This window comes from Sceloporus occidentalis, unplaced genomic scaffold, assembly GCF_023333645.1.
Source record: "Sceloporus occidentalis isolate IW3139 unplaced genomic scaffold, rSceOcc1.0.p SCAF_5, whole genome shotgun sequence".
NCBI lineage: Eukaryota > Metazoa > Chordata > Lepidosauria > Squamata > Phrynosomatidae > Sceloporus > Sceloporus occidentalis.
In genome coordinates this window covers 68,988,958-69,011,861 of record NW_028316985.1, presented here as the reverse complement: position 1 = coordinate 69,011,861, position 22,904 = coordinate 68,988,958, and the positions used below count along the sequence as shown (strand labels likewise).

General features: G+C 39.1%; 1 protein-coding gene across 3 annotated transcripts in view; it reads left to right on the top strand.

Moving 5' to 3' along the window:
* The window catches only part of CTTNBP2 (cortactin binding protein 2), a 125,698-nt gene extending 107,057 nt beyond the window's left edge, over positions 1-18,641 (top strand). The window contains exons 18-23 of one of the 3 annotated variants that reach the window (XM_089524345.1): positions 5,022-5,227; positions 6,078-6,263; positions 6,573-6,633; positions 7,338-7,470; positions 10,220-10,324; positions 16,643-18,641. In XM_089524345.1, coding sequence (XP_089380471.1) covers positions 5,022-5,227; positions 6,078-6,263; positions 6,573-6,633; positions 7,338-7,470; positions 10,220-10,324; positions 16,643-16,804 — 853 coding nt within the window. In that variant the 3' untranslated portion in view covers positions 16,805-18,641. Of the gene's footprint in view, positions 1-5,021; positions 5,228-6,077; positions 6,264-6,572; positions 6,634-7,337; positions 7,471-10,219; positions 10,325-16,642 lie in introns of those variants that run through there. The other 2 variants (XM_089524346.1, XM_089524347.1) reach the window with 2 other exon arrangements.
* The last annotated feature ends 4,263 nt before the right edge of the window (positions 18,642-22,904 follow it).

Sequence of the window (22,904 nt, the reverse complement as noted above, 5' to 3'; positions counted from 1 at the left end):
ATAGAAATGAATAATGTTTTCATCAGGTTTAGGTAGGTCAGGTGAAGAGAGGTTACTTAGTTAAATGTACTTAACTATAGGTGAAGTGTTATGTATACCTATATCTAGCATGTTATGGAAGGATTGTAATAATCAATCCTTGCACTCCTCAAGAAAGAGTCTCTGACAAGTGTGAGCACCCATAAAGGATCTGGGGCCCCCAGAAAAATGCATGCCCTCTTTTTCGGGGTGGGGGGGGGCATTTACTGGCCCCATGAATTATTTCACAGCAGAAATGATTAGATGTTAATATGTGGTTTGGCAGAAAGAAAGATTGTGTCCAAAAAGATTTGAGTGAGGGACCTTAAAACAGAGAATGACAGATCCTCCCTCCCCTGAGCTTCGACTTTAACTTTTAACACAGACATAATCAGGAATGGATTTGTGGTGGCTCTGGGAGCCTTGGTGAGCCACTCTCTCTATACAGTCGGAAGACACATTTCTCCTTCCATAGGGTAATTTCTGTACTTCCCTCGAACAAAGATGTAAATGGTCAGCTTAGGTTCCCATCTCAAAATCTGATCTCAAAATTTGATCATATTCTCAAAATTTAGAATCCATAGGACTGAGGTGGGGACACCCTCAAGGTTTCCAAACTCCTCCCCCCAACACAAACATCACCTTCCAAGTGCCATAAAATGAATAGATTCACCTCACCAACAGCACATTGTTTCTGGGTTTTGGTCAATTTATCTCTTTAGCCAGCAAAAATTACCTCCAGACTCCAACACAGTTGCCCACCCCTGGCCTGGGGACCTTAATAAGATAAATTTACATATTTTTCACAGTATAAGGCACCCATGTTGAGAAACCCTGGTAGACACAATGATCTTCTCCACATATCATTTACTTGGAGGGAGCGAATTGCTCCATGCTCTCAACTTCAGTATTAAAATTTGGAATCGGAAGACAGCATTTCCGGAAGACAGCCTTTCTTGTTTTGCCCTAAATGGCTTGGGCCCAGGGTACTTGGAGGACCGCCTCTCCCCATACAATCCGCCCCGCACTCTCCGGTCGGATGGGAAACAGCTTTTGAGAGTTCCTGACACGAGATATGTGATGTCTGCACATAGGGCTTTTTCTGCTTCGGCCCCGCAGGCTTGGAACTCTCTCCCTGTTGAGCTCTGCTCAGCCCCCTCCCTAGAGTCTTTTAGAAAAAAACTAAAGACTCATTTTTTCCGCCTTGCTTTCCCCCATGTCCCTTAATTCCACTCTTCTCCTTTATGCTGTTGTAATTGTAATGTAATGGATGTCTTTGGGGTTATTGCTGTTATTAGTTTTAATGGTTTTAAAAGGTGATTGAATGATGGATATTTTTATTGTTGTATTTTATTGCTTAATGTGGGGAGATTTCTTTTATTGGATTTGTTGTATCATATTTTAACTGATTGTAAACCGCTGTGATCATTGGAATAGCGGTATACAAATAAAGATTCATTTATTCATTCATTCATATTATTGAAACTACTGTTATGAAGTTTACTGCCATTTTCAGTTTTCATTAAGGTTTTCTTTGTTAGGTTGGCTTTACTTCTGTTATGGTTTCAGTTCAGTATCATATTGGTTACCTTTGAGATGTATACATAAAATAAAATGCATACATGAAGAAATGCATATTAAAATGTGCAGAGTGCATGATCCACACCATTCAGTGGAACAGGAAATCTATTTATAGAAGAGCCATCTGTTCATGGAATTGCATAGCTTTTGATATTAGAGACATAGAAAACTGCCTTATACCAGGTCCATTTAGTCCAGTGTTTTCTATTCTGACTTACAGGAGATCAGCAGAAATCTTTCCCATCACTTACTATGTGGTTCTTCTAAGGGGATATGTTGTGGATTGAACCTGTGGATTGATCCTGGGGACTTTGGGGTGCAAGCATGTTCTTCCCCCATCCCCACCCCCTGCAATGATGGGGACATTGTCTCCTGTATCATTCACTGAATATGTAATTACTCCAGGGTTGTTCATTCTGCTTTTCAGGAATCATGAAAATCTGTGTGATTTGCAATTATACTGATTTATTTTTCTTTGCTGGATTTATAATTATGGTCTTTAAATTCTGAGTAGGTGCAAGTTATGGTACTGAATGCAACATACTGAAAACCTCAACCTTTTGTTGTTGTTGGGGTGGTGGTGGTGGTTTTCAAACATGTTGCTAGCCCTGCTAGCTATAGACGTACCTCATTGTGTATGCATGATATCTGGCAGTCTTGTTAAATTGTTAGTGGTCAAGAGCAGAACTTAAGCAGAATTTAGGACCTGTTTATCACTATCCATGACTAGCACTCACTTTAGCTCACTCCAGCAGTCAGCTTGCTAGACCTGAATGTTGAAATGCCATTTCATCTGTTTTCTTTTTTCGATGGTTCTCAGCAGATTTTTCTCCCCAGTCTCTAGCCTCAGTCCCTAAAAGTGGGAGCAGTGATTAATATGCTTTGGAATGATTAATATGAAGATGAGAAATCATCTTGCTTTTCGAACTCAGTATGGTATGAAATAAAATATAATAATGTGATCTGAGACAATCAGAAAACATGAATAGTTCTCTTAAAATATTTATTTATTTGATAAATAAAACATGAGTGAGTGCACTAAATATAAACTATCAGCAAAACGGCAGTACATGTGTCTCTCAAAAATGTCCACAAAGTTGACATTGTAAATCAACATACTGTATATACATTTTTAAAAACCCATCTAGTCCAGTGGTTCTCAACCTTCCTAATGCTGTGACCCTTTACTACAGTTCCTCATGTTGTGGTAACCCCTAACCATAAAATTGCGGTGTCTTGGTTCCTAAGACCACTGGAAATATGTGTTTTCCAATGGTCTTAGGCATCCCCTGTGAAAGGGTTGTTCGACCCCCAAAGGGTCGAGACCCACAGGTTGAGAACCGCTGACCTAGCCCTTTTAAAGAGGGCACATATTTGGTGCAAAGGATGAACGTGTTAAATATTTTAAATAGGTAGGTGATAAATAAAGGCACATTTTTAAAAATACATTTTATGTTCTTCTCAGAGTCCTCCCTCCAGTTTCTCCTTTCTCATTTTTAGTTTAATCATAAATCTTTGAGTCTCCTGTTTTTGGCTTTGGCTCAAACTTTTAACTGCATTTTATAAGCTAGCAATTAGAAATCTTGGAAACATAGTCAAGGAGGACTTGTTTGTAAAGTAGTTGAATTTCAGTAGGTGTATTTTCCCCATTCTTCCATAAAAAGATTTTGAAACTCCCTCTTTCTTAGCAGGAACTATAGCTTAGTGGCAGGACACATACTTGGTGTGCAGAAGATTTGTAGCTAGATCTTTGACATCTCAGTAGAGGAACATGTAGCAAGTGATGGAAGAAAACTGGAGGACAACTGCCACGCACACCAAACAGTGCTTGGTTAGTTCTAACTCAGTATAAGGCAGCTTTCTATGGATCAAGGTCCAAGGTATGGATCTCTTTCCAGTCGTGTCACTCTGTATATTCAAGTTTTTTTTAATGAATATTGGTGCAGTAATTCAGTGCATCCAGGCCCAGGAAACTATGTGCCAAATGAGATGAAATGATCAGACCAATGCTTCTCAGGCTATCTGATATGTGGGACCAGAAAGAAAAACCATCTTTTTCCAATTGTGCCAGAGACCAACACCATATTTGTACCTATTTACAACAGTTGCTATGTTTCTTTCTTGGAAACTTGTCAGGTATCAGCACCAGTCCAGGGACCACCACTTTGAGCAGCATTGATCTAGGCCACCCTGTGTGAATCACACCACAGGTTGTGATAAAGACTTCAGAGAGGAAAGTGTACACATCCACAACCATTGATTTTCTTTCACATATTGCACTTCAGCTGAAGAAATAGACTTAGTCTATGCAAGCTTATACTACCAATTCCTTTACAAGTTTTGTTCAGAGAGGGTTTGTCTTTGCCTTACCCTGAAAGTCACAAGTGGGTTTCCATGATTGAGTAGGGATTGGAAACCTGGTTTCCAGAGTCATAATCCAACACTTAAAGCACTACACCATACAGGCTCTCCCCTCCTTTATGAATTTGAAAGCTATTTTGGGGTGGGAGGTGGGGGAGATTTCTTCATGGTTTAAAAAATTAAACTTAGCCTTCTGCATAAGAAGTAGTTTAGATTGCCTTGTCATAATGCAGAAAGCAGATGCAAGTAGGGTAATTTCCCCCTATCCTTACCTAGCTCTTCCTTTCTATTTCAAAATAGCTAGGCAATTCAAGGGCAAAGGTCTATAAAGCCTGTAGAAAACAAGGGTTGAATTATATTGGTTCAAAATTTCCTGTGTGAAGTTGAAACAGCACCATTCTTTTCAGTAAAAGTCACAATAAATTCCTATAAAGACAGGTGCTGTAAATTTAAGTGTCCCTGAAAGTCAAATCTCTTCAAATAGCTGCTCATTCCAGTTATCCAATGCTTATAGTTATTCAGTGCTGTAGGGAAAATACTTGGTAAATAAATATCAGAAAGTATAATTCTATATATGTCACAGGTTCTAATGTCCCCCCCCCCCCCCCCGGTCTAATATTCTGTGATTGGAAAGTGTCATAATTCAATACTAATACCAAATCTTCCAGTTTGGAGACATTTTTGAGGCAACTTGGCGTTTTAAGACGATAGGTTGTCACTCACATTCAAGTGCTGATTTGTGTGCCAAAAGTGAAGCTAGTGTTGTTGCCAACAGAGCAACCTATAACCTCTGGGGTACTTCTTGTTGGCACTTCACACTTTGACACTAACAGTCCTGGTAGAAATGAGACAGGGACACACTCTTACATAAAAAAAATGTTTGATAAAGACACTTGAACTACTTGGGATGAAAACTTTGCAGTCTTTTTATCAGGTCTCAAGAGAAAACTTTTCTTACTGAGTGTTGCATGATTACTTCCAAAGACTTTGGTGTGTCAGTTATATCTGGCTGCTGTAGTCATGTCTTTCTGACATCCCCCCCCCCACCTGTGTGTTCCAAGGTGGATATCCAAATTATGGAACACCATCATTGCTCCACGGGTTCAAGAAGCAATTCTCTCAAGAGCTTCTCTGAAAAGACCATCTACACTGGGACAGTCGGCAGTCAAGAAAACACCAAGCCAAGGGCAGCAGGCTGTGGTAAAAGCTGCACTCAGCATTCTCCTGAATAAAGCTGTACTGCATGGATGTCCGCTTCCCAGAGCAGGTGAGACATAGCAAGTGCATCAGACTCTCTAGAACTAAGGTGTGGAGCTAAAAGAAAGTTTTAAATCCAGCAGCCCTGGAATGCATTGATCCCTCCCCTGAGATTAGCCCATAATTTCAAGGCACAGGGTTTTAGAACAATCAAAATAATCTGAGTGAGCCACATCCTTGGTGAGGAGGGGGGAAAAGAGGGGGGAAAGAGTACCAATGAGGTAGTGATTCCCAAGCACAATATGGAGATCATTGAAAAGTTAACTTGTGAAGAATTGAGGGGGGAGGGTTGTTCAGTTCATCCCATGACACTAGACTGGTATGGCCAGTCATATGGGTTTCCCTGAATTTCTCCCTTTCCCATTGTAACTGCTTTTAACTTTGGAAAATACCCTAACTTTTTCCTTTTCCCCTGTTTTTGTTCAGCCAAGTGTTTGCCATGGGTGTCTTAGTTCAGACAATGGGTAGGCACTCTGGTTGTTGACCACTAGGAGGCAGGTTGGCCTCTGATCTGAGTCTATTCCTTCCTGAATCTTCCTCTGTGTCCCATTCTTCTGTGTTCCCTTTCCACATTGCTGTCTTTCTGTTTTTTCTTATTTCTGCCTGTTGTTATATTTCTTTAAGAAAACAATGTTAGTTCATTTTAACATATGGGACACCTGATTTATTTCGATTGTGGCAATTAAGGAGTCCTCTCCCATTTCCTTTTCAGTCTTTCCATTAATCCGTGGGACTATGGCAGAGTATACCATTATGGGGTTAAAAAATAACCTGGGGAACACTCTTCTAGAGACGAGTAAATACATTGGCATTAGATTCTAGAATTATTGCCCCAATTTATTTTGTTTTAATTGTTTCAGAGCTGGATCAGTACATTGCTGATTTTAAAGGAGGGAACTTCCCCCTTTCCATGGTATCAAACTACAAGAATTGCCCCAAGAAAAGAGGGGAAAGCATTGCTTGGAGAAAAGTGAGCACAAGTCCTCGTAAGAAGTCAGGACATTCGTCATCTCCATCCTGGAGTAAAAAAGAGGAAAACATAGAAGGTAACAGTTGATGGGATGAAGACAAATAGACCTTGAAGTAATGGTAGCAAGGATCAGAAAACTCAATTTAATGGCAATATCCAGACATTTAATGAAAGGGCAATCAAAGCCCTTTCATCTCTGAACGTTTTGCCAATAGCCCAATGAAACTGTTGGATATTTATTTATTTATTTATTTATTTATTTATGGTTGCACCTTTTCTTGATGTTCTGGGGATATCTATACATATACAATTTTATTGATAGGCATCAGTGATGATTCAGATAGCTGCATGGGTGTCAAAGCTTACCATCTTTTCTCTTGTGTAGGTGTCAAGACGAAAAGCATATTGCAGGAAAATGGCAACAGAATGGCTTCTCTAGCAAAAAAGTAAGTTAAGGGGTCAGGGTTGGACTGGAGAACATAGCCATGAATACAATTAAATAACTGCACTATGTTTCTACGAAAGTCGATTCCAAAATGCCCCTCTCTACCATCTCCAATGATAGCTTGGATTGTATCTTGTAAGAGATAACAAACATACTAGGTCATATTCTTACATAGCTTACCTTTTGTCCCTTTTATGGGACATTTCAGAAAATTGATTGCTTGGTGGCCTGTTATCAAAATATTGGCAGGCATACAATCCACCAGCTATGTGGTGAAGGTGAGCTGTTCCACCACAATTCTATATGAAATTGAAAAATAGAGGTATAGCAATGTTCATGTTACGTTTACTATGTCCACATGCAAATCCAGATCCTATATTATGGTTGAGTGAGATGCCAAGTCCATCTGAAGCCTTTGATATCTGATAATGCCATCAATTGATGTTGTATATGTGAACTGACATGTAGAAACTTGTTCTGGGAAAGCAAATCAGTAAAACTGAGATATATAGGTTCAACTCAGAATAGATCTGCATTGAATATTGTCTTGGTGGCTTAGTCAACCTTCCCTACTTCCATGGATGTTAGTTCCATTAAACTGCAAGAAAGAAATGCCATTTTTCCACACTCCCATCTTACAGACTGCCACCTTTTAATTCTGCACTTTTTGGATAAATCCATATTTGTTCTGTTTTGCTTTCTAAGAAATACAGAAGATGATCCACTAAGTGTGTTAAACCTGGAACAGAAGCTGTCTCTTGGTTCTGATGATGAAGTAGACCTTGTGCAGGAGCTTCAGAGTATTTGTTTAAGCAAATCAGAATCTGACATAAGCAAGGTAAATTGCTGGCCCCTCCTCTCCATAACATAGCCTACCTTTTTCACTACTTGCTTCTTCCCTGCTGCATCCTAATACATCCTCATTTTTCCCCATTTCAAGAAAAGATCTCTTGACTCATTTGCTCCAAATACTATCCTATTATGCTTCTACCCCCTGCTCCCAAACTCCTGGAGTGTGCTGCTTGCTGCTACTTTCTCAAATTCTCTTACATCTCCCCTTTTGACTCATGGATTCTGCAACTTGGATTCTGCCTTCTGCTCCCTGCCAAAACTACACTTACCAAAATTGCTTGTAAGAAATCTCAAATTCAGAGTTCTTAGCCTCAATGATCTCTCACCTATCGCTCAATACATTTAATCAGCCTCTCTTGGTTGATTCCCTTCACCCCTGGTTTTCTTGAGTCTGTCCTCAACTATCTACTTATTTTTCACTCAACTTTGCCAGGAGGAGAATTTCATTATTTATTTTCTGCCCTTGCATTGTGCCCCTCTATGATGTAGCAATCATTATCATTCTATCAAGTGTCATGACTTTCAGCACCATCTACATGTTAGTGAGATCTAGTCCAAAATTTGCAGTTATCTAGCTGATTACTTGTGCTTGTATGGTCCAGCATCTTCTCAGGCTCAATGTATCCAAAACCAAATTTCTCATTCATCGTCACAGCCTCCCCACCCCCTCACATAATTTCCATATCTGTTGCCAGTCTCACTATCCACCTTGCTGAATAGGCATGTTTTTGATTCTGTATCACTTTGATTAGTCTGCTGCCATAGAATTAGAGAGTTGGAAGAGACCACGAGGGCCATCATATCAATATTCAGTCTGTCACTGTATTCTCCTTTTATAAGACTATGAAAATATAGCTGTTCCTTTATGACCTGCCAGCAAAAAAAAAAAGTATCTGTATTCTACTCATCTCACATATTCACCCTTGCATTCCTTTATTCTCTTTTGAGAGACGGTTGGACAGACTCATTAGCCCTATATCATCTGTCTTTGGAATGACTCATTAGCCCTGTCCTTTCTTTCTAGAACCCTGCCATAGTAAGTCAATTCTTCTCAGAGTATGTAAAAGTTAATCAACTACCACTCCCAGAATCTCTCGGGCAAAAAGGCATTTGGCCATTTGCTGGGAAATTCTAGGAACTGTAGTGCAAAAAATTAATGATTCTCTTACTCATCAAGCTGTTTTTCACCTTTCTTAGATTTCTTAAATTCCTGGACAGGTTTCTTGGCTGCGCTCTAACATAAATTCTGCATCCTTACTTTCATAGCACCCTCTTATCTTTCCCTGCTTGTGACTTCCTGCTTCTCTAGTGCCACAAGTTCATCTATCCAAAGAGCTCCTTTTTCCTTAAATGGCTCCTCTTCACACTATGCATAAAATTCTTGAAGAACCCTTTTGAATGATCTGCATGATGGTGCTGCTTTTCCTTTAAATCTCTCTTCAAGATCTCCAAGACATTCCCATAAAGTCCACATCATAGTCCCTTTGATTCCATCACTATTAAAACTAAACATAACAGAACTGACAGTATAGTATCCCAGTTTTACCCTTGCTCTCTTCTTTTCTCTCTGTATTGCCTCTATTGCAATTTTTTAAATATAAGTATCTCCCACTTTTTATTATTACTCTGTCAAGCCCCATACACTTAGAACAGAGATGGACAAAGTGTGGCTTGTGGGTTGCAGATGGCCCCAGTGCCATTTTTGTGCCCTGTAGGGTTCCCAGCAGTAAAACAATGGAAATTAATCATTCCCCCCCCCCCCCATATCCTCTAAGGAGCATGGGGACATTTTCATCATATTTTCTTCTCCCTGGCCAATTTTGGCCCAGAACAGATCTCTTAAAATAGTACATGAACTGGAAATGTCTGGAAAAGGTCTCTCCTGGGCTTAGATTGGCCCAGTAGAGGTAAAAATATATAATGAAAATGCCCCTTCCATCCCCTAAAGTTTATGGGTGGGTCAAAAGATGTTATTTTTGTTTTTGTGGTTTTTGTTTTGTTTTGTTTGCCCCCCCTTCAGCGGATAAGAGGTTCAGTCCACCAAGATCTCCTGGAAACTAGCATGCCCCCTTGTTGCCTACTTCTGATTTACATAATGGTGATGATGATGATAATGATAAGAAGTGTTATATTAGACTTGGTTCCTGACTCCATATTGCATTGGAACACCAAGACTTCTAAAAACACACTTTGCATGGTGTCTTCACTATGCAATGGCTGTATCACATATTTAGCTCATGATGCAGAGAGAAGGCCATCCTGTGGAAAAATTCTGTGCTACTGCCACAAATGCTGGTTGCTGTCTCATGGACATTCAGGACTGTGGCACACATTTGCCACACTGTTCACATTAGCCTTCTCATGGAGGCCATACTGTATAGATTGCTGGAAACACTTTTAGCACAGCAAATCACTGTGTCAAGTTTACAATGTAGATTACAGCAGTTTAAGAGGATTACCAAAGTATATTGAAAGTGGCATGTTTGAATCATTGGATTATGATGGAAGTATTATTGTTGTTTAGTAGTGTTAATGTCATCCATTTGGAAATTCACAGTGCAGACACAAAAAAGTATAAGATAATGAGATTTCCTTTTTACTCGGCACTATTTCCATCATCTCAAGCAGCCTGGTGTGAGTGGGAATTAGGCCTAGAGGATCACCCCTGCTTTAAATTATTGGGACTTCTGGAAATAACTTTTCTCTATCCTCCTTCCCCACCAAATCTTATTCAGATAGTTGATTCAAAGGATGATCTGATGAAGATGATCAGTACTTCTCAGAAGGATCCTGTGTTTTCAGCCAACATCATTAATACAAATACATCAGCATCACAGCAGGTATGTCTACATGCATTCAGATCATCAATTTTGAGCTGCTTATTAATTTGGAAACAGTTAAGGCCGATCTGAAGACATTGAGTTTAATCAGTGCATGGTAGCTGAAACGTTTTCTGTTGCTTTTGTCCTTGAGGCAGTGAAATCTTTCCACAAATAGTGCATAGTTCAGCAAGGAAAGAAGAGAGTACCAAAGACAGGTTTGAGATTAATCAGAGAGGTGGAATACTAACGGAGACAGAAATAGCCTAGAAAGAGGAACAGACAAGAGAGATGGTGAGCTAAGAAAGTTAAGAACATAAATTAGGTGTGTGTGTGAAAGAGAGAGAGAAATGAAAAGAAATTGTCCTATGGACTACTAATAATTGTGGCACGTTCTTAAGAGATTTTATTCAGAAAACAAACTTTAAGAGATCCGTTTCATTTGACAATGATGTGGTATAAAAATTTGGCCTTACTCTTGCATTTTCCCAGAAATATTTATTTTTGCTGGCTTCTCTGATAATTTTGACAGAGTACATGAAACAACAATTTTCAATGACTATTTATAATTTAGAAAGGATTTCCAGTAGTGCTGGGAATTTTGAAATCTCTTGCTTATTTATTCATACCAAAGTCCAGTGAAGTAGAGAGCAAAGCTACGAGATGAGCCCTGCAAATGGAATTCCTTAAGCAGCCAGCAAGAATGCCTTGTTGCAGGCAGATTCACCAGAGTTCTATTTCTAATCAAATGTTTCACACTACTATAAGAAAGAAAGAGAAATGGTGTGGACCTAAAGGGGCAAAACAAACTGCAGAAATATTCCAGCTTGAGACCACTTTAATTGCCCTGGCTCAGTGCTAGGGAATTTTGGGAACTGTAGTTTGTTGTGGTACCAGAACTCTCTAACAGAGAGGCCCCCGTGTCTCTCAAAACTACAGTTCCCAGAATTTCCTAGCATTGAGCCATGGCAGTTAAAATGGTTTCAAGCTGGATTATTTTTGCAGTCCGTTTTGGCCCCAAAACACAGGAGTTTTATCAAAAATGCTCACCACGTTTTACATTAGAAAATTTAGGTGGTGAATTAACACTCAGATATTATGCATGGCGTACAGAGTTTTTGACAGATAAACATCACAACAACTGGTCAGGAGCAAAGAAATAGCCCAGTAGAGAGTTTTTCCCAGGCTGTCTTTAAGAAGGAGATCCCAATGGAATATTCTGTTCATTCAGATGATACTATAAGACACTTTCAATGACATAATTTTCATCATGTCAGGGCCAGACAGGGTACTGTATGGTATTATTGGAATTATGATGCACTAAAGCTATAATGGTTGCAAAAATCTAATTTTTGGTAGTATGTTGGGCCCTCTATCTGATCTATTCCAGACAGAGTGAAAGTTGTAATATGTTTGTTTTATTTTCTACCACTACTAACTTACTCTAATTGTTCAGCTGTTTCATAAGAGAAGGCTTCCAGGTGTCTTGCAAACAAACACAGTGTTAAAATACAGTCTAAAACTGAAACATATTAAACATAAGAGTGGGAAAAATTAGCATAAGTTTTCCCCTGTATATATTTAATAATGAGTTAATAGTAAGTGATGTGAATCAGATGACCTGCTTCCAGTGGGTGAAAGCACTTGAAATGAGCATTGTGTCCTAAAATATTTCCAAAGCATAGATTTGAGCGTGGTTTGAGCATTGGGCTATGACCAGGGTTCAAATCCTCACTTGGCTGTGGAAAACCACTGGGCAGGTCACATTTTCTTAACCTCAGAGAAATACCCAGGGATATCCCCTTTGAACAAATCTAGCCAAGAAAACCCCATGATAGGGTTGCCTTAGGCTTGCCATAAGTCGGAAATGACTTGAAGGCACACAGTGATGTCCACAATAGATTTGTGGCTGGAAGCAGGAGGGAGAGTCCACTCTGAGGAAAAATAATTGAGAAACTGAAGACTCTCCAGCACTATGATGTGAGGATTTGGCTTCAGCCGTTCACAAACATGCCTAGATATAGTGAACCATCCAGATGGCTGCAGTTACCATAGAAACTATAAAACACAGAGGAAGTGACTTATTCAAATTGAACTGAGGAAGAGATCTTGTTGGAGGTGACAATTAGAACTGCTAAATTGCTAAAAGGCATTTTTTGTTTCTCTCTGAGACTATTGCCTTCTACACTTTTGAAGCGAGAAAGAAGGAAGTCTCGAAAAAGATAACCAGAGCAGCTGGAAATGCTACAAAGACAGCATCAAAAGGCACTCTGTTTTCCCCATACAAAGTAAATAGAAGATTCTGGGGAAGCGGGCAGGGATTTAGACATATAGGAAGTCACTTACTTTCTTGTTTATTTGGAATATATCCTGCATTTCTTGAAATATTGCAATACGATTAAATGAATACAATACAGAAAGTATAGTATGCACATGCACAAGTTCCAAAGGCCCTTCCTTATAAACTGTTCAGTTACATGAAGCCTGAATAACAAGATATTTGCCTACCAGCCAGGATTGCCAGGTGGAAAACAGGACAGGTCTCCTGTACAGTAGTCTCCACTAGGTTTTGGTTCTTGTACCCCCTGTGGATACCCAAATCCATTAATGTTCCAATTAAATAGAATGGCATAATGAAATGGTATTCCTTACATGAAATAGCAAAATCAGGGTTTTCTTTTTTGAATTTTCAAGATGTGGATGGCTGAATCTATGGATAAAGAATCTGTGGATATAGAGGGCCAACTGTATCTTGAATTGTTGTGTGGAAAAGGGAGTTTCAGCAGGTGGAACTCTGTCCTGTTTTTCATCTAACAAGCCTACTGCCAGTGAAAGGTCGACCAGGACCCTTTCACACTTTGCAGCTATAGTACTACATTTCACTTTAACTGCCTTGGCTATCTCCTGTGGAATGCTGGGATTTATAGTTGGATGAGGTGGTAGAATTCTAGATTCTTTGGTGGATGCAAATCCCAGGATTCCATGGGCTGGTACTGTGGTAGTTAAAGGGGAATATAGTGCTATAATTGCATAGTATGAAAGGGTTCCAGGTCTATCTTCCCTTGGTAGAAAGCCCTCTCTTGCTTCCCTACTAGACTTGCCTCTGAGGGTGAGGGAAACTATTATCTCACCAGAAGGTCTCAGAGCCAGGGGCCCATTCACACTCCAGAATTATAGCATTCTTATTCCACTTTTACTGCCATGGGTCCTTCCTATGGAATTCTGGGATCTCCAATTTAGGGGAGATATTAAGAATTTTCAGCCACAGTGTTCCAGTGCCAGTTTGGTGAGAACTAGTGTGGTGTCATAGTTTAAACCACCTCTGGAGGAAAGGATTTAAATCCCCGCTTGGCCATGGAAACCATCTGGGTGACCTTGGCAAGTCAACAATTCTTGCCAAAAACTCCCATGGCGGGGTTGACTTAGGGTCACAATCAAATCAGAAATTATTTTAAGGCACACAACATTGAGTATTGTTATTCTGCCTTTTAAAAAAATAGTTATGTATTATAATGTGATTTGTGAAATGATATAACTCTTAGCAACGAATGCTTGCTATTACAGTAGAGCCTCTTACTGATTTTGAGTCTCATATCACCCTAGCAATGCTGGAAATTCAGGACTATCTCTTAATTTTGTACCAGCTTTGTACTTGCTGTAAGTTGACTCCTTCCTCACCCTTTGTTGCTCTTCTGCCAACAGAATTTAGCCAACTGAGCAGGCCACTCTGTTGGTGGATCAGTCAAAGGATGCCAGCAGAAGATGCTTGTGCCTAATCCTGACCCTCGCATCTGTCACATCTTTGAGTTAGGAGTCCACTGCCCAGTAATAATTAGTTATAAAGACATTTCACCAGATGTACCCTGCCTTCACTGTCTAAACACCTTCAGCATAGACACTGCCTGTTTTTAAAAGACAGCTGTTTTTGCTTTATCTACAATTGTGCTCTATTATGGAGTAGCCCCACCAGCATTTAGTAGATTTCCCTCTCCTTGGTGAAGGTCATGAATGTGTTAGCTAGTTTCAGTATCCCAATTAGAAAGCAGCAGGCTAGCTCGGTACAAGTAAAAAATGCAGAAAGCAGATGGCTGTGTCAGTTATGCCTGGGGCTCTTCCATCTTTCTCCTCATTGTATTTTCTGTAAATGTTAGATGGAAGAAGAAAGAAGGAGAAGATCTTCATTTAAACATAGCAATAAAGATATTGCCTGGAATTCACTATTGCAGTTATGAATGCATTGTCTATATTTATGAGTCCATAACTGATTTGTATGTATGATCCCTATGTATTCACAATCATGGCACTATTGCCACGACTGTAAAAGTCCCCCAATCCAGTTTTACCAGACAGCAGCCCCTTCAAGCACTGGAGATCTGTTCTCCTATCAATAGGGTGCAGCATATAACTACATTTAAAAAGAGGAAATAACATTAAAAAATAAAAAGCAATTAAAACAATGCAGTCTGAGAGAGCACAGAACCATTAGCCTATTGTTTAAAAACTTGCCATTTTAAAATATGAATATGAGAAAAGGGGTTCTATTTTTAAAGGGAGAAATAAAAACACCTTTGTCTGCTGACAGGACAACAGGGAATGGGCCATTCTGGTCTCTCTTGGAAGAGAGTTCCAGAGTCTGGGGTAGCTACCAGGAAGGCCCTCTCACACATCCCCACCAACCATGCTTTTGACAGTATTGTGTTATGGTGCCCCAACTGTGATATGTATTCCTATAAGAAGCATGCCTAGTGCCAACTTTACATGTTTGTTCATGCCAGGCCCAGACCTTCAAACATAAATTTGGGTAGATCTCTGTTCTGTATCTGCTAAGTGAGTTTCATTAGTTTTATTAAGGGCAGGGGTTCCCAACCTTTTTGCCTCATAGAGCCTTTATTTCTATGGCAGAGCTCCCAAGAGGCCTATCCTGTCTTACAAGTTAATGGTGTTTAGGAGTACTATATATATAATAATATATTATTATTCATTAATTTCATTCAATTTTTATTTCTTTCATTTTCCTGGACTGGCCCCGGAGCACATGAGAAGTGCACATGGAACCCTAAGGGCTCCTTGGAGCACAGGTTAGGAATCCATGATTTAGGGTATTGCAGTGTTCTACCTTGTTATTTTAATATTGTTCATTTGTATTCTTGTTTAATATGGCTACCCATCCTCTGCATGTTTTTCCTTCTCCTCTTGGTAATGGAAGATATATATTGAGCATATTAAGTTGAAATACATGTAAGGAAAAGGGAAGAGAGGGAGGAGAAGGGATTTGCCATAGCACTCCCATATTATGTGTTCTTTGTAATACAGAGCTTTGTCCACATTTTATGAGGCCCTTAATTTATTATGGCCAGGCTCATTACATCTGTCAACAGCTCCCAGTTAACAAGGCTAAATGCAATCTTGAGGTCCATAAGCTGTATGCCACAGAATACTTCCTGGGTATTCTGGGTTCAGCCACCACTGTCTTGAACCAAACTTGTGAATAAACCTGGCTCAGTTTGGAAGGCATAATTTACAAGTAATGTGATTAGCTTTAATAAGTTACTCTTCTTTTTTTAGTAACAAGTAACAAACAAAATTGATCCTGCATGCTGTAGTGGTTTGAGTATTGGTCTATGACTCTGGAGATCAGGATATGATTCCCCACATGGCTGTGGAAACTGACTGGGTGACTTTGGGCAAGTCACATACTCTCAGCCCCAGAAGACCTCATGATAGGTTTGCCTTAGGGTTGCCGTAAGTCGGAAACGACTGGAAGGCATACAACAGCAATTGAGAAAGTTACATTTCAAAAGGTAATAAAACAAGTGGGAACAAAGTCCTGTAAACAGTTTTGAGATCATTTTTAGAGACAGTTTGGCAGTAATTTTTCAGATATTATGACATCAATTTTAGCATGGTGGTGTTTTTAAAAAAAAACATTGAAAGTTAATTTTAAACAAGTAATGTGCGGTTCACTGAGTAATACAATAAATGACTGTTTATATATTGTGATGAGCACTGACAATGACAGTACCTTTCCAAACACCATAATAAGTTGTGGGAAGAAATTATTTACACAGTGTAATTTATTTCCTAACACGCATGCATAGGATTGCCTTGCCCAGTAGCAGAAAGAGGCAAAGTCTGAAATCCAGGCACAACAAACTGCAACACAGGGCTCCCCATTATCATCTACAGTCAATCTAAATTGTTCCATTTCATTCAACACATCTGTTACAGCTAGCATCCGAAACTTTGCATGAACTGAGTGCTGTTGAACATAATAGTTTTGCTTCTTCCTTCTGTCAGGAGCAAACACATTCATGCTGTAAAATGTTGATGTATTAACAGGATGGGAATCCTAGGATCCGTCTTCTCAGCAGCAGTCAAACTGTGGAATGCAGCAACAGTAAATCAAAAACTGAGTCTTTGAAGAGTGGTGTTTCAAGAGTGAAATCTTTTCTTCCTGTGCCCAAAAATAAAGTCAGCCAGTCTTCTCAGAAAACTAAATGAAGCAGCAGCAATACAAGGCAAATAGAGGCAGTCAGTGACTCAAAAGAAGAAATTTGGAACATGCACAAAAAAATACAACTTGAAAAATATGAATAAATATATATCCATCTACCGTTCTTCCTTCCCAGCCACCCACCCCTACTTTTTGCATAATCAATTATCCTGGAGGTCAAATTCATTCCTAAGTGTAAATAATTTTTAAATGGCTTTCTCAGTTATAATGTATCTATGGGACCACGGTTTAATTTCTATGTAAATAAACTGTTTATAATGAAAATATTAGATTATATTGAACTTTAGAAGTGGAAGGTGATAGCTTCATAAATGATTTTCTAATTTGAAAATGTTTTATTAATTATATTCAGGGGTATCACTACAGAAAGTGTGTGCGCAGCTGCACACTTGTGTAAATAAATATTAAATATATTGGATTTCATCCAGAGGTACTTGTGTACAAAAGAGTTAGTACTACGTGTGGTGCATCTGTGGAGACACATTTTCTCCATTGAATTAAGAAGCAGATAGCCAATTTGGAAAGACCAACTGGCTATCCGTACCATATTGCTAGTGTGGCTGTTTCTATGTTTGCATCACGTTATATACTCAGAGACTAATCTGCAGGTCTGCTTTGCTAGTCTGTGTGGGGTTTCCATGAGGCAGAATCTTCTGTCAGTTTCCACATGTGGAAAGTAAAGCAGTGAATTTGCATTTCCTATGTATCCTGCAAGGTGTTGCTCATCTGAAAATTATATTCTGTATGTTTAACATCCTTGCCACCTGCAGAAAAGGATCTCTGGATTGGGACTGTAAACTTTATATAGTTACATGCTGAGTTTCCTGTGTTATATTGATACATTTGGTTGCACAATTCTGTACAGTACTGGCTTAAAAGCTAAAATAATACCTTTTAAAGGTAAACATATATATATATATATATATATATATATATATATATATGATTTTATATCTGTATATATATTCTGTGTTCACTTTCTGAAAAGTGAATGGAATGTGGCAATAATGGGGAGAATTGGGAATACCTGCCCAGTTACTTTCAGTTATGAACTACATTAAATATTTCAATTGCCCATATTATTGGGTAGTTTGGTTTATTTCTTCTCTTTTGTTGCTTTGATTTTGCATTCCAGTTTCAGTATGGGTTGATGATTTGTGCAGGCTTTCTTTTTCTGTTTTAAAAACAAACTCCAGAGCCATCATAATAAGCAATCTGCGGTTATTTGCCTGATAACTTTTTTGGGTGAGATTATGCAAAAAAGAACATCTCTAATTACAAAAATTATTGTATATATTATAGAAACTTTCCCCCATTTTCAGTTTGATGTGCACACATACACACTAGGAATTCAGGGCATTTTACACACTATGGTTATCAGTTATCAGGCAAAAAGAGCAGCAATAACTTCTGGGGAGAGAGGCCCATGTGATATACTCATTGGCTTTTTCTGTCTGAAATAATCTTTTAACTGCTACTCACCTGAAAAAGAAAAAAGATTTCTCTCTCCCATTCTACATTATTTTCCCTTAACAGAAAAATTGTATCGGTTTTCATGATGCGGATGTCTACCTTATCTTCTGTTACAGGGCTGTGTCTTACTGTGATACATTTATAAAATGAAGAGAGACAGATTCCTTAAGAAAGGGCTCCATGGCCACCTAGTGAATCATTGAGTATTTTCTCTGACAGTCCTATGACAAGCCCAAGATTTTTGCAAGCAAGAGTAAAGGCAGCATTTGCATTACATGTTCTCTTGGAATTTCACCTCTCATGCCAATAATAAAACCTTTTTGTACTGGAAATACGTTCGTTTCTGTCCCATGTCTGTACATATTCAGTTTATCTTTCTTTGTTTCCATGTGATGCAAAATCTGATACAGGTTACGGTTCCCTGTATGTCACTGTTTCCTTGTTTTAAAGCAAAGGTAGGCAACTTTTAACCCAAAGGACCACATGGGACCACATATAACAGCAAGGTAGCGTTGTGTAATTGTTTGAGCATTGGATTACGACGCTGAAGATCAGGGTTTGATTCCCTGCTCAGATATGAGTTCACCTTGGGTGAGTCATGTATGCTCAGCCTCAGGAGATGGCAAGGGCAGACTTCCTCTGAACAAATCTTGCCAAGAAATCCCACAATAGGTTTGCCTTAGGGTCTCCATAAGTTGGAAACAACTTGAAGGCACACAACAACAAGTTGCAACATGGCAGAGACTGTGATCAGAGCTGGTGGTGGCCACAGCTGAGGTTGACATTCCTTCACCTCTCCCTCACACACACACACTTCACATAGTCTCACAGAAACACATTCATGTGAAGGAGTGGAATATGGGGAAGAGACGGTTATTCTCCTGATAACTTCAACATAATTTTAATGTGAGAAGATAGTATGCGGAGAAATAATTTCTACACTGCCTGTTCTGTTAATGTATCTTCGCAATTCACTAACAGGTTTCTTAGCACTTCTGCAATGTAGCTAAATGTACGTAAAGTTATGTAATGTAGACCATGACAGAGAATTCCAGCCTTATCAAGAAAACAAATGAAGACAATAGTTACAGTCCATATGGATAACAAATGAATAGGAATCTATACAGAACTAAATAGAATGCCACAACTCATAACCAATTTAAAAATGCGTAAAACGGTGTCAAAAGCAATATAATAAATAGTACAGGGAAATCAAACTACTATAAGCTACCTTAGAAAATAGTGTAACAAAAAGAAAGAATGCAGGTACCCATGTGTACAAAATTAATGCAGATGCACATGTCTGTCCCTCCAGATAAGTTGTTTATTAAAATATATGTTTTTGAAATTACTGCTTTCTAGAGATAGCATACTGAATGCTTACCACCAGTTTTTGTGAGTAAGGTTATTTGTAACAGTTCCTAGACAGATAAGGAGAGCAGTTTTCTTGTACCCTTATCTTCTCTCTAGTTTTTGAGAAGACAGTAAGTGCCCATTAAATTGCCACTGCTTCTCTGCAGCACTTACTTGTTATGATAAGTTCAGATTATCTGAATTCAGTGGAAAGACACTTGTCCCTAATAGTCATTTGAAACAAACCAATTTCAATTTGCACTCCTTCGAGATACTGGGTATCCATCTCTCAGAGAAAGGAAATGTTAAAAAATAATTGCTGGCAGGAATCAGTATTTTTCTGCCTGAGATAGAGCAATAAGTGGTGCCCCAAGTGAACATGTATAACATCTAAAGCCAACAAATAATTTTGATAGATGAAGCAGAAAAGCTCACAAGCCCCTGTCTTCATACCTATCAGGAAAAAATGCAATGGTAACTAAGCTGAATTTTTCTACTCTTTCACGCCATCCACCATCTGCTAGCCTTTGTTGTAGTTGACAGTAGTTATGGATGCTAACGGCCCCATACAGACAGGCCAAAATAAAGCTGCTTCGGGTCACTTTGGAGGTAGGATATTTAAATGATGCATGCATCCTAAGAGTCTGGAAGCCACGCCAAAGCCGCACTCAGGACTGGAGTGCAGCTTTGGCGTAGCTTCCAGACTCTTAGGATGCATGCATCATTTAAACAGCATACCTCCAAAGTGACCCGAAGCAGCTTTATTTTGGCAGTCTATATGGGGCCTATATCTATCTCTAACTGAAAACAATGAGACACAAGGAAAATCTGGGATCTTCAGTGTATACGATAGGTTATGTCACCAACTGGATATATGTACTGTTGTTGCTAGGCTGTAATGGATTGTATTCCACCCAGACAATGACCAAAACTCTGGATGGAGATGGTCAAACTGCCTCATCTCCCTTCTTCCCACTTGCAAGACTCACCTTGATCCTGTGCTCCTGCCCCATAGCCATGTAGTGGCCACAAGAGAGCAGGGAATGATAGAGAATTCAGTTATGTGTGTATCGCTGGATGCACATCACCATCTTCTGGGATCTCCAGACAGATGATGTTTTCAGTGTTGTATTGTAAGCATATATGCTGGAAGCTCCCAGAGCACACCTTCATCTCTCAACATCCAAGTATAGGTATATACTTCACCCAGAAGTTCTCCTGGATGCCTTCATTGTTATGCATCCAGAAAAAGGAATATAGCTATGGAAGCTCCCCAGGAATGCCATCATTGCTGTGCATCCAGCTATAGAAATATATCCCTGGAAGTTCCTAGAGGCCGCCTTTTTTGTTGTATTTCCAGATATAGGAATGTACATCCAGAAGCTCCACATAATGCCTTCATTTTTGTGCATCAAGATATAGGAATGTACCCCTGGGAACCCCCAAATGATGCCTTTGTTTTGTTCATACAGACATAGGGAGACACCCTGAGAGATCTTGAAGGATGTCTTTATTGTGCATCCTGCTATAGGTATATGACTATATCTACAGACATGTAGGTACTGGTATATGTACAAGCATATATCTATGCCATTTATAGCCAGACACTCCTCCACAGTCCATAGCTCACCACTAATCCCTAAAGGGTCTTTGGGGGGGCAGCATGAGATAGGTAGGTATTATAGAGGTTGAAGGTCATTCTGTGAGGGAGGTAGTGAATTCTTCCCTCCACAAGTCCAAAACCAAGAGGCTGTATCTGCACTGCAAAAATAATGAAGTCTGATGTTGCTTTAACTGCTTAAATGATATAGAATCTTGGGATTTGTAGTTTATTGTAGCACCAAAGCTCTTTGACAGAGAAGGTTAAATATCTCACAAAACTGCAAATCCCAGAGAATAGAATTAGTAGGTTATTCTCCAGTCCTAAAAGTCTTCTCAGCTTTGGAAATCAATGTTCTTGTGAATATGGTGGGCCTGCCATATCAGCAAGCGTCTGATCTGTAATTCTGACTGCCCACAGTCAATGGAGGTGACATGAACATGCACACATTGAAGCATGAGCATCCATGTTGTTGTCACTTAACAAAATGGGGTGCAATCATCCATGTTTTGGGGCATTCATGGCCCGGAACTGAATCCCAAACCAATAAAGAGGGGCTACTGTATAAGAAAATAATTACATAATTTAATATCTTAGTTATCCTTTTTGTTATTGTTTCTTGGTAAGAATGTGGACTACTGTGTTTTATTTTATTTTAGATTTTATCTCTGAATTGCAGTTATGTTTTCAATGTTTTAAATTGTCTTAAAATATTTTTAATATACTGTTATTTAATTATTATTTTTTAAATGGGATTTTAATTTACTCTTAATCTAAATGTCTGGCAGCCACTTTGGCTCACATCCTGGGTGAAAGGCGGAGTATTAATCCAATAAAGAAATAAATAAAAACAGTCTATGTTTTGATTTATAAACCTTTTCTTTCACTTGTATCATTTGCTAGCAGTTTACACATCTTAATACAATCTTGGTACATGAGATATGAACCCAGGGAGTGTCATCTTGCACTTAAGACTCTCTCTCCCACACACACACACACACACACACAGCAGGGAAGATGCTTAATATGAGTTATGCATGTGGCCCTGGTGTTGACATTTGGCATAACTATTACTTGTGCCCAAGGGAAACTTCTTAGGGTGTATTTGGTTTCAGTTTGGTTTGTCCCATTTCCTGATTCTCTCCCAGTTTTTCATCATTAATGTCACCAGAATGGTTCTACCACATTTTATCCAATCACACATCTGGCACAGGGAAAGTACTGCTGCGGTAAGATCTCTTATTTCTTTGGCTTGTTATCAAATGTCTTTGTTGTGAACTTTATCCTGTTACACCACTTGTCTTATTTATAGGTTGATCTCTTATTTGCATTCTCCTTTTCCATCCCCACAACTGCTGGGTGTGTTTTCACCTGTCTTTCAAACTGGGCAGATTAAATCTGGTTTGCTAATGTTCACACCGCCTTTAGAGAGGACTCTCTAAAACCTCACATACAACTAAGTCATGATTATGATGTTTTCACTTTCCCACAACTCCTAGGTTAGACAATGTATTCAGTTGCATGGGTTGCAAGGGACACCATGGAATTCAAGTTTCTAATAGGAGTCACATTGTAATGTAGAGTTCCTTCACCCAACACAATTACATACTGTAATTTGGACAGTGAAGGCTGCTTACTGAAAGAGAACGCTAGATGGAAAT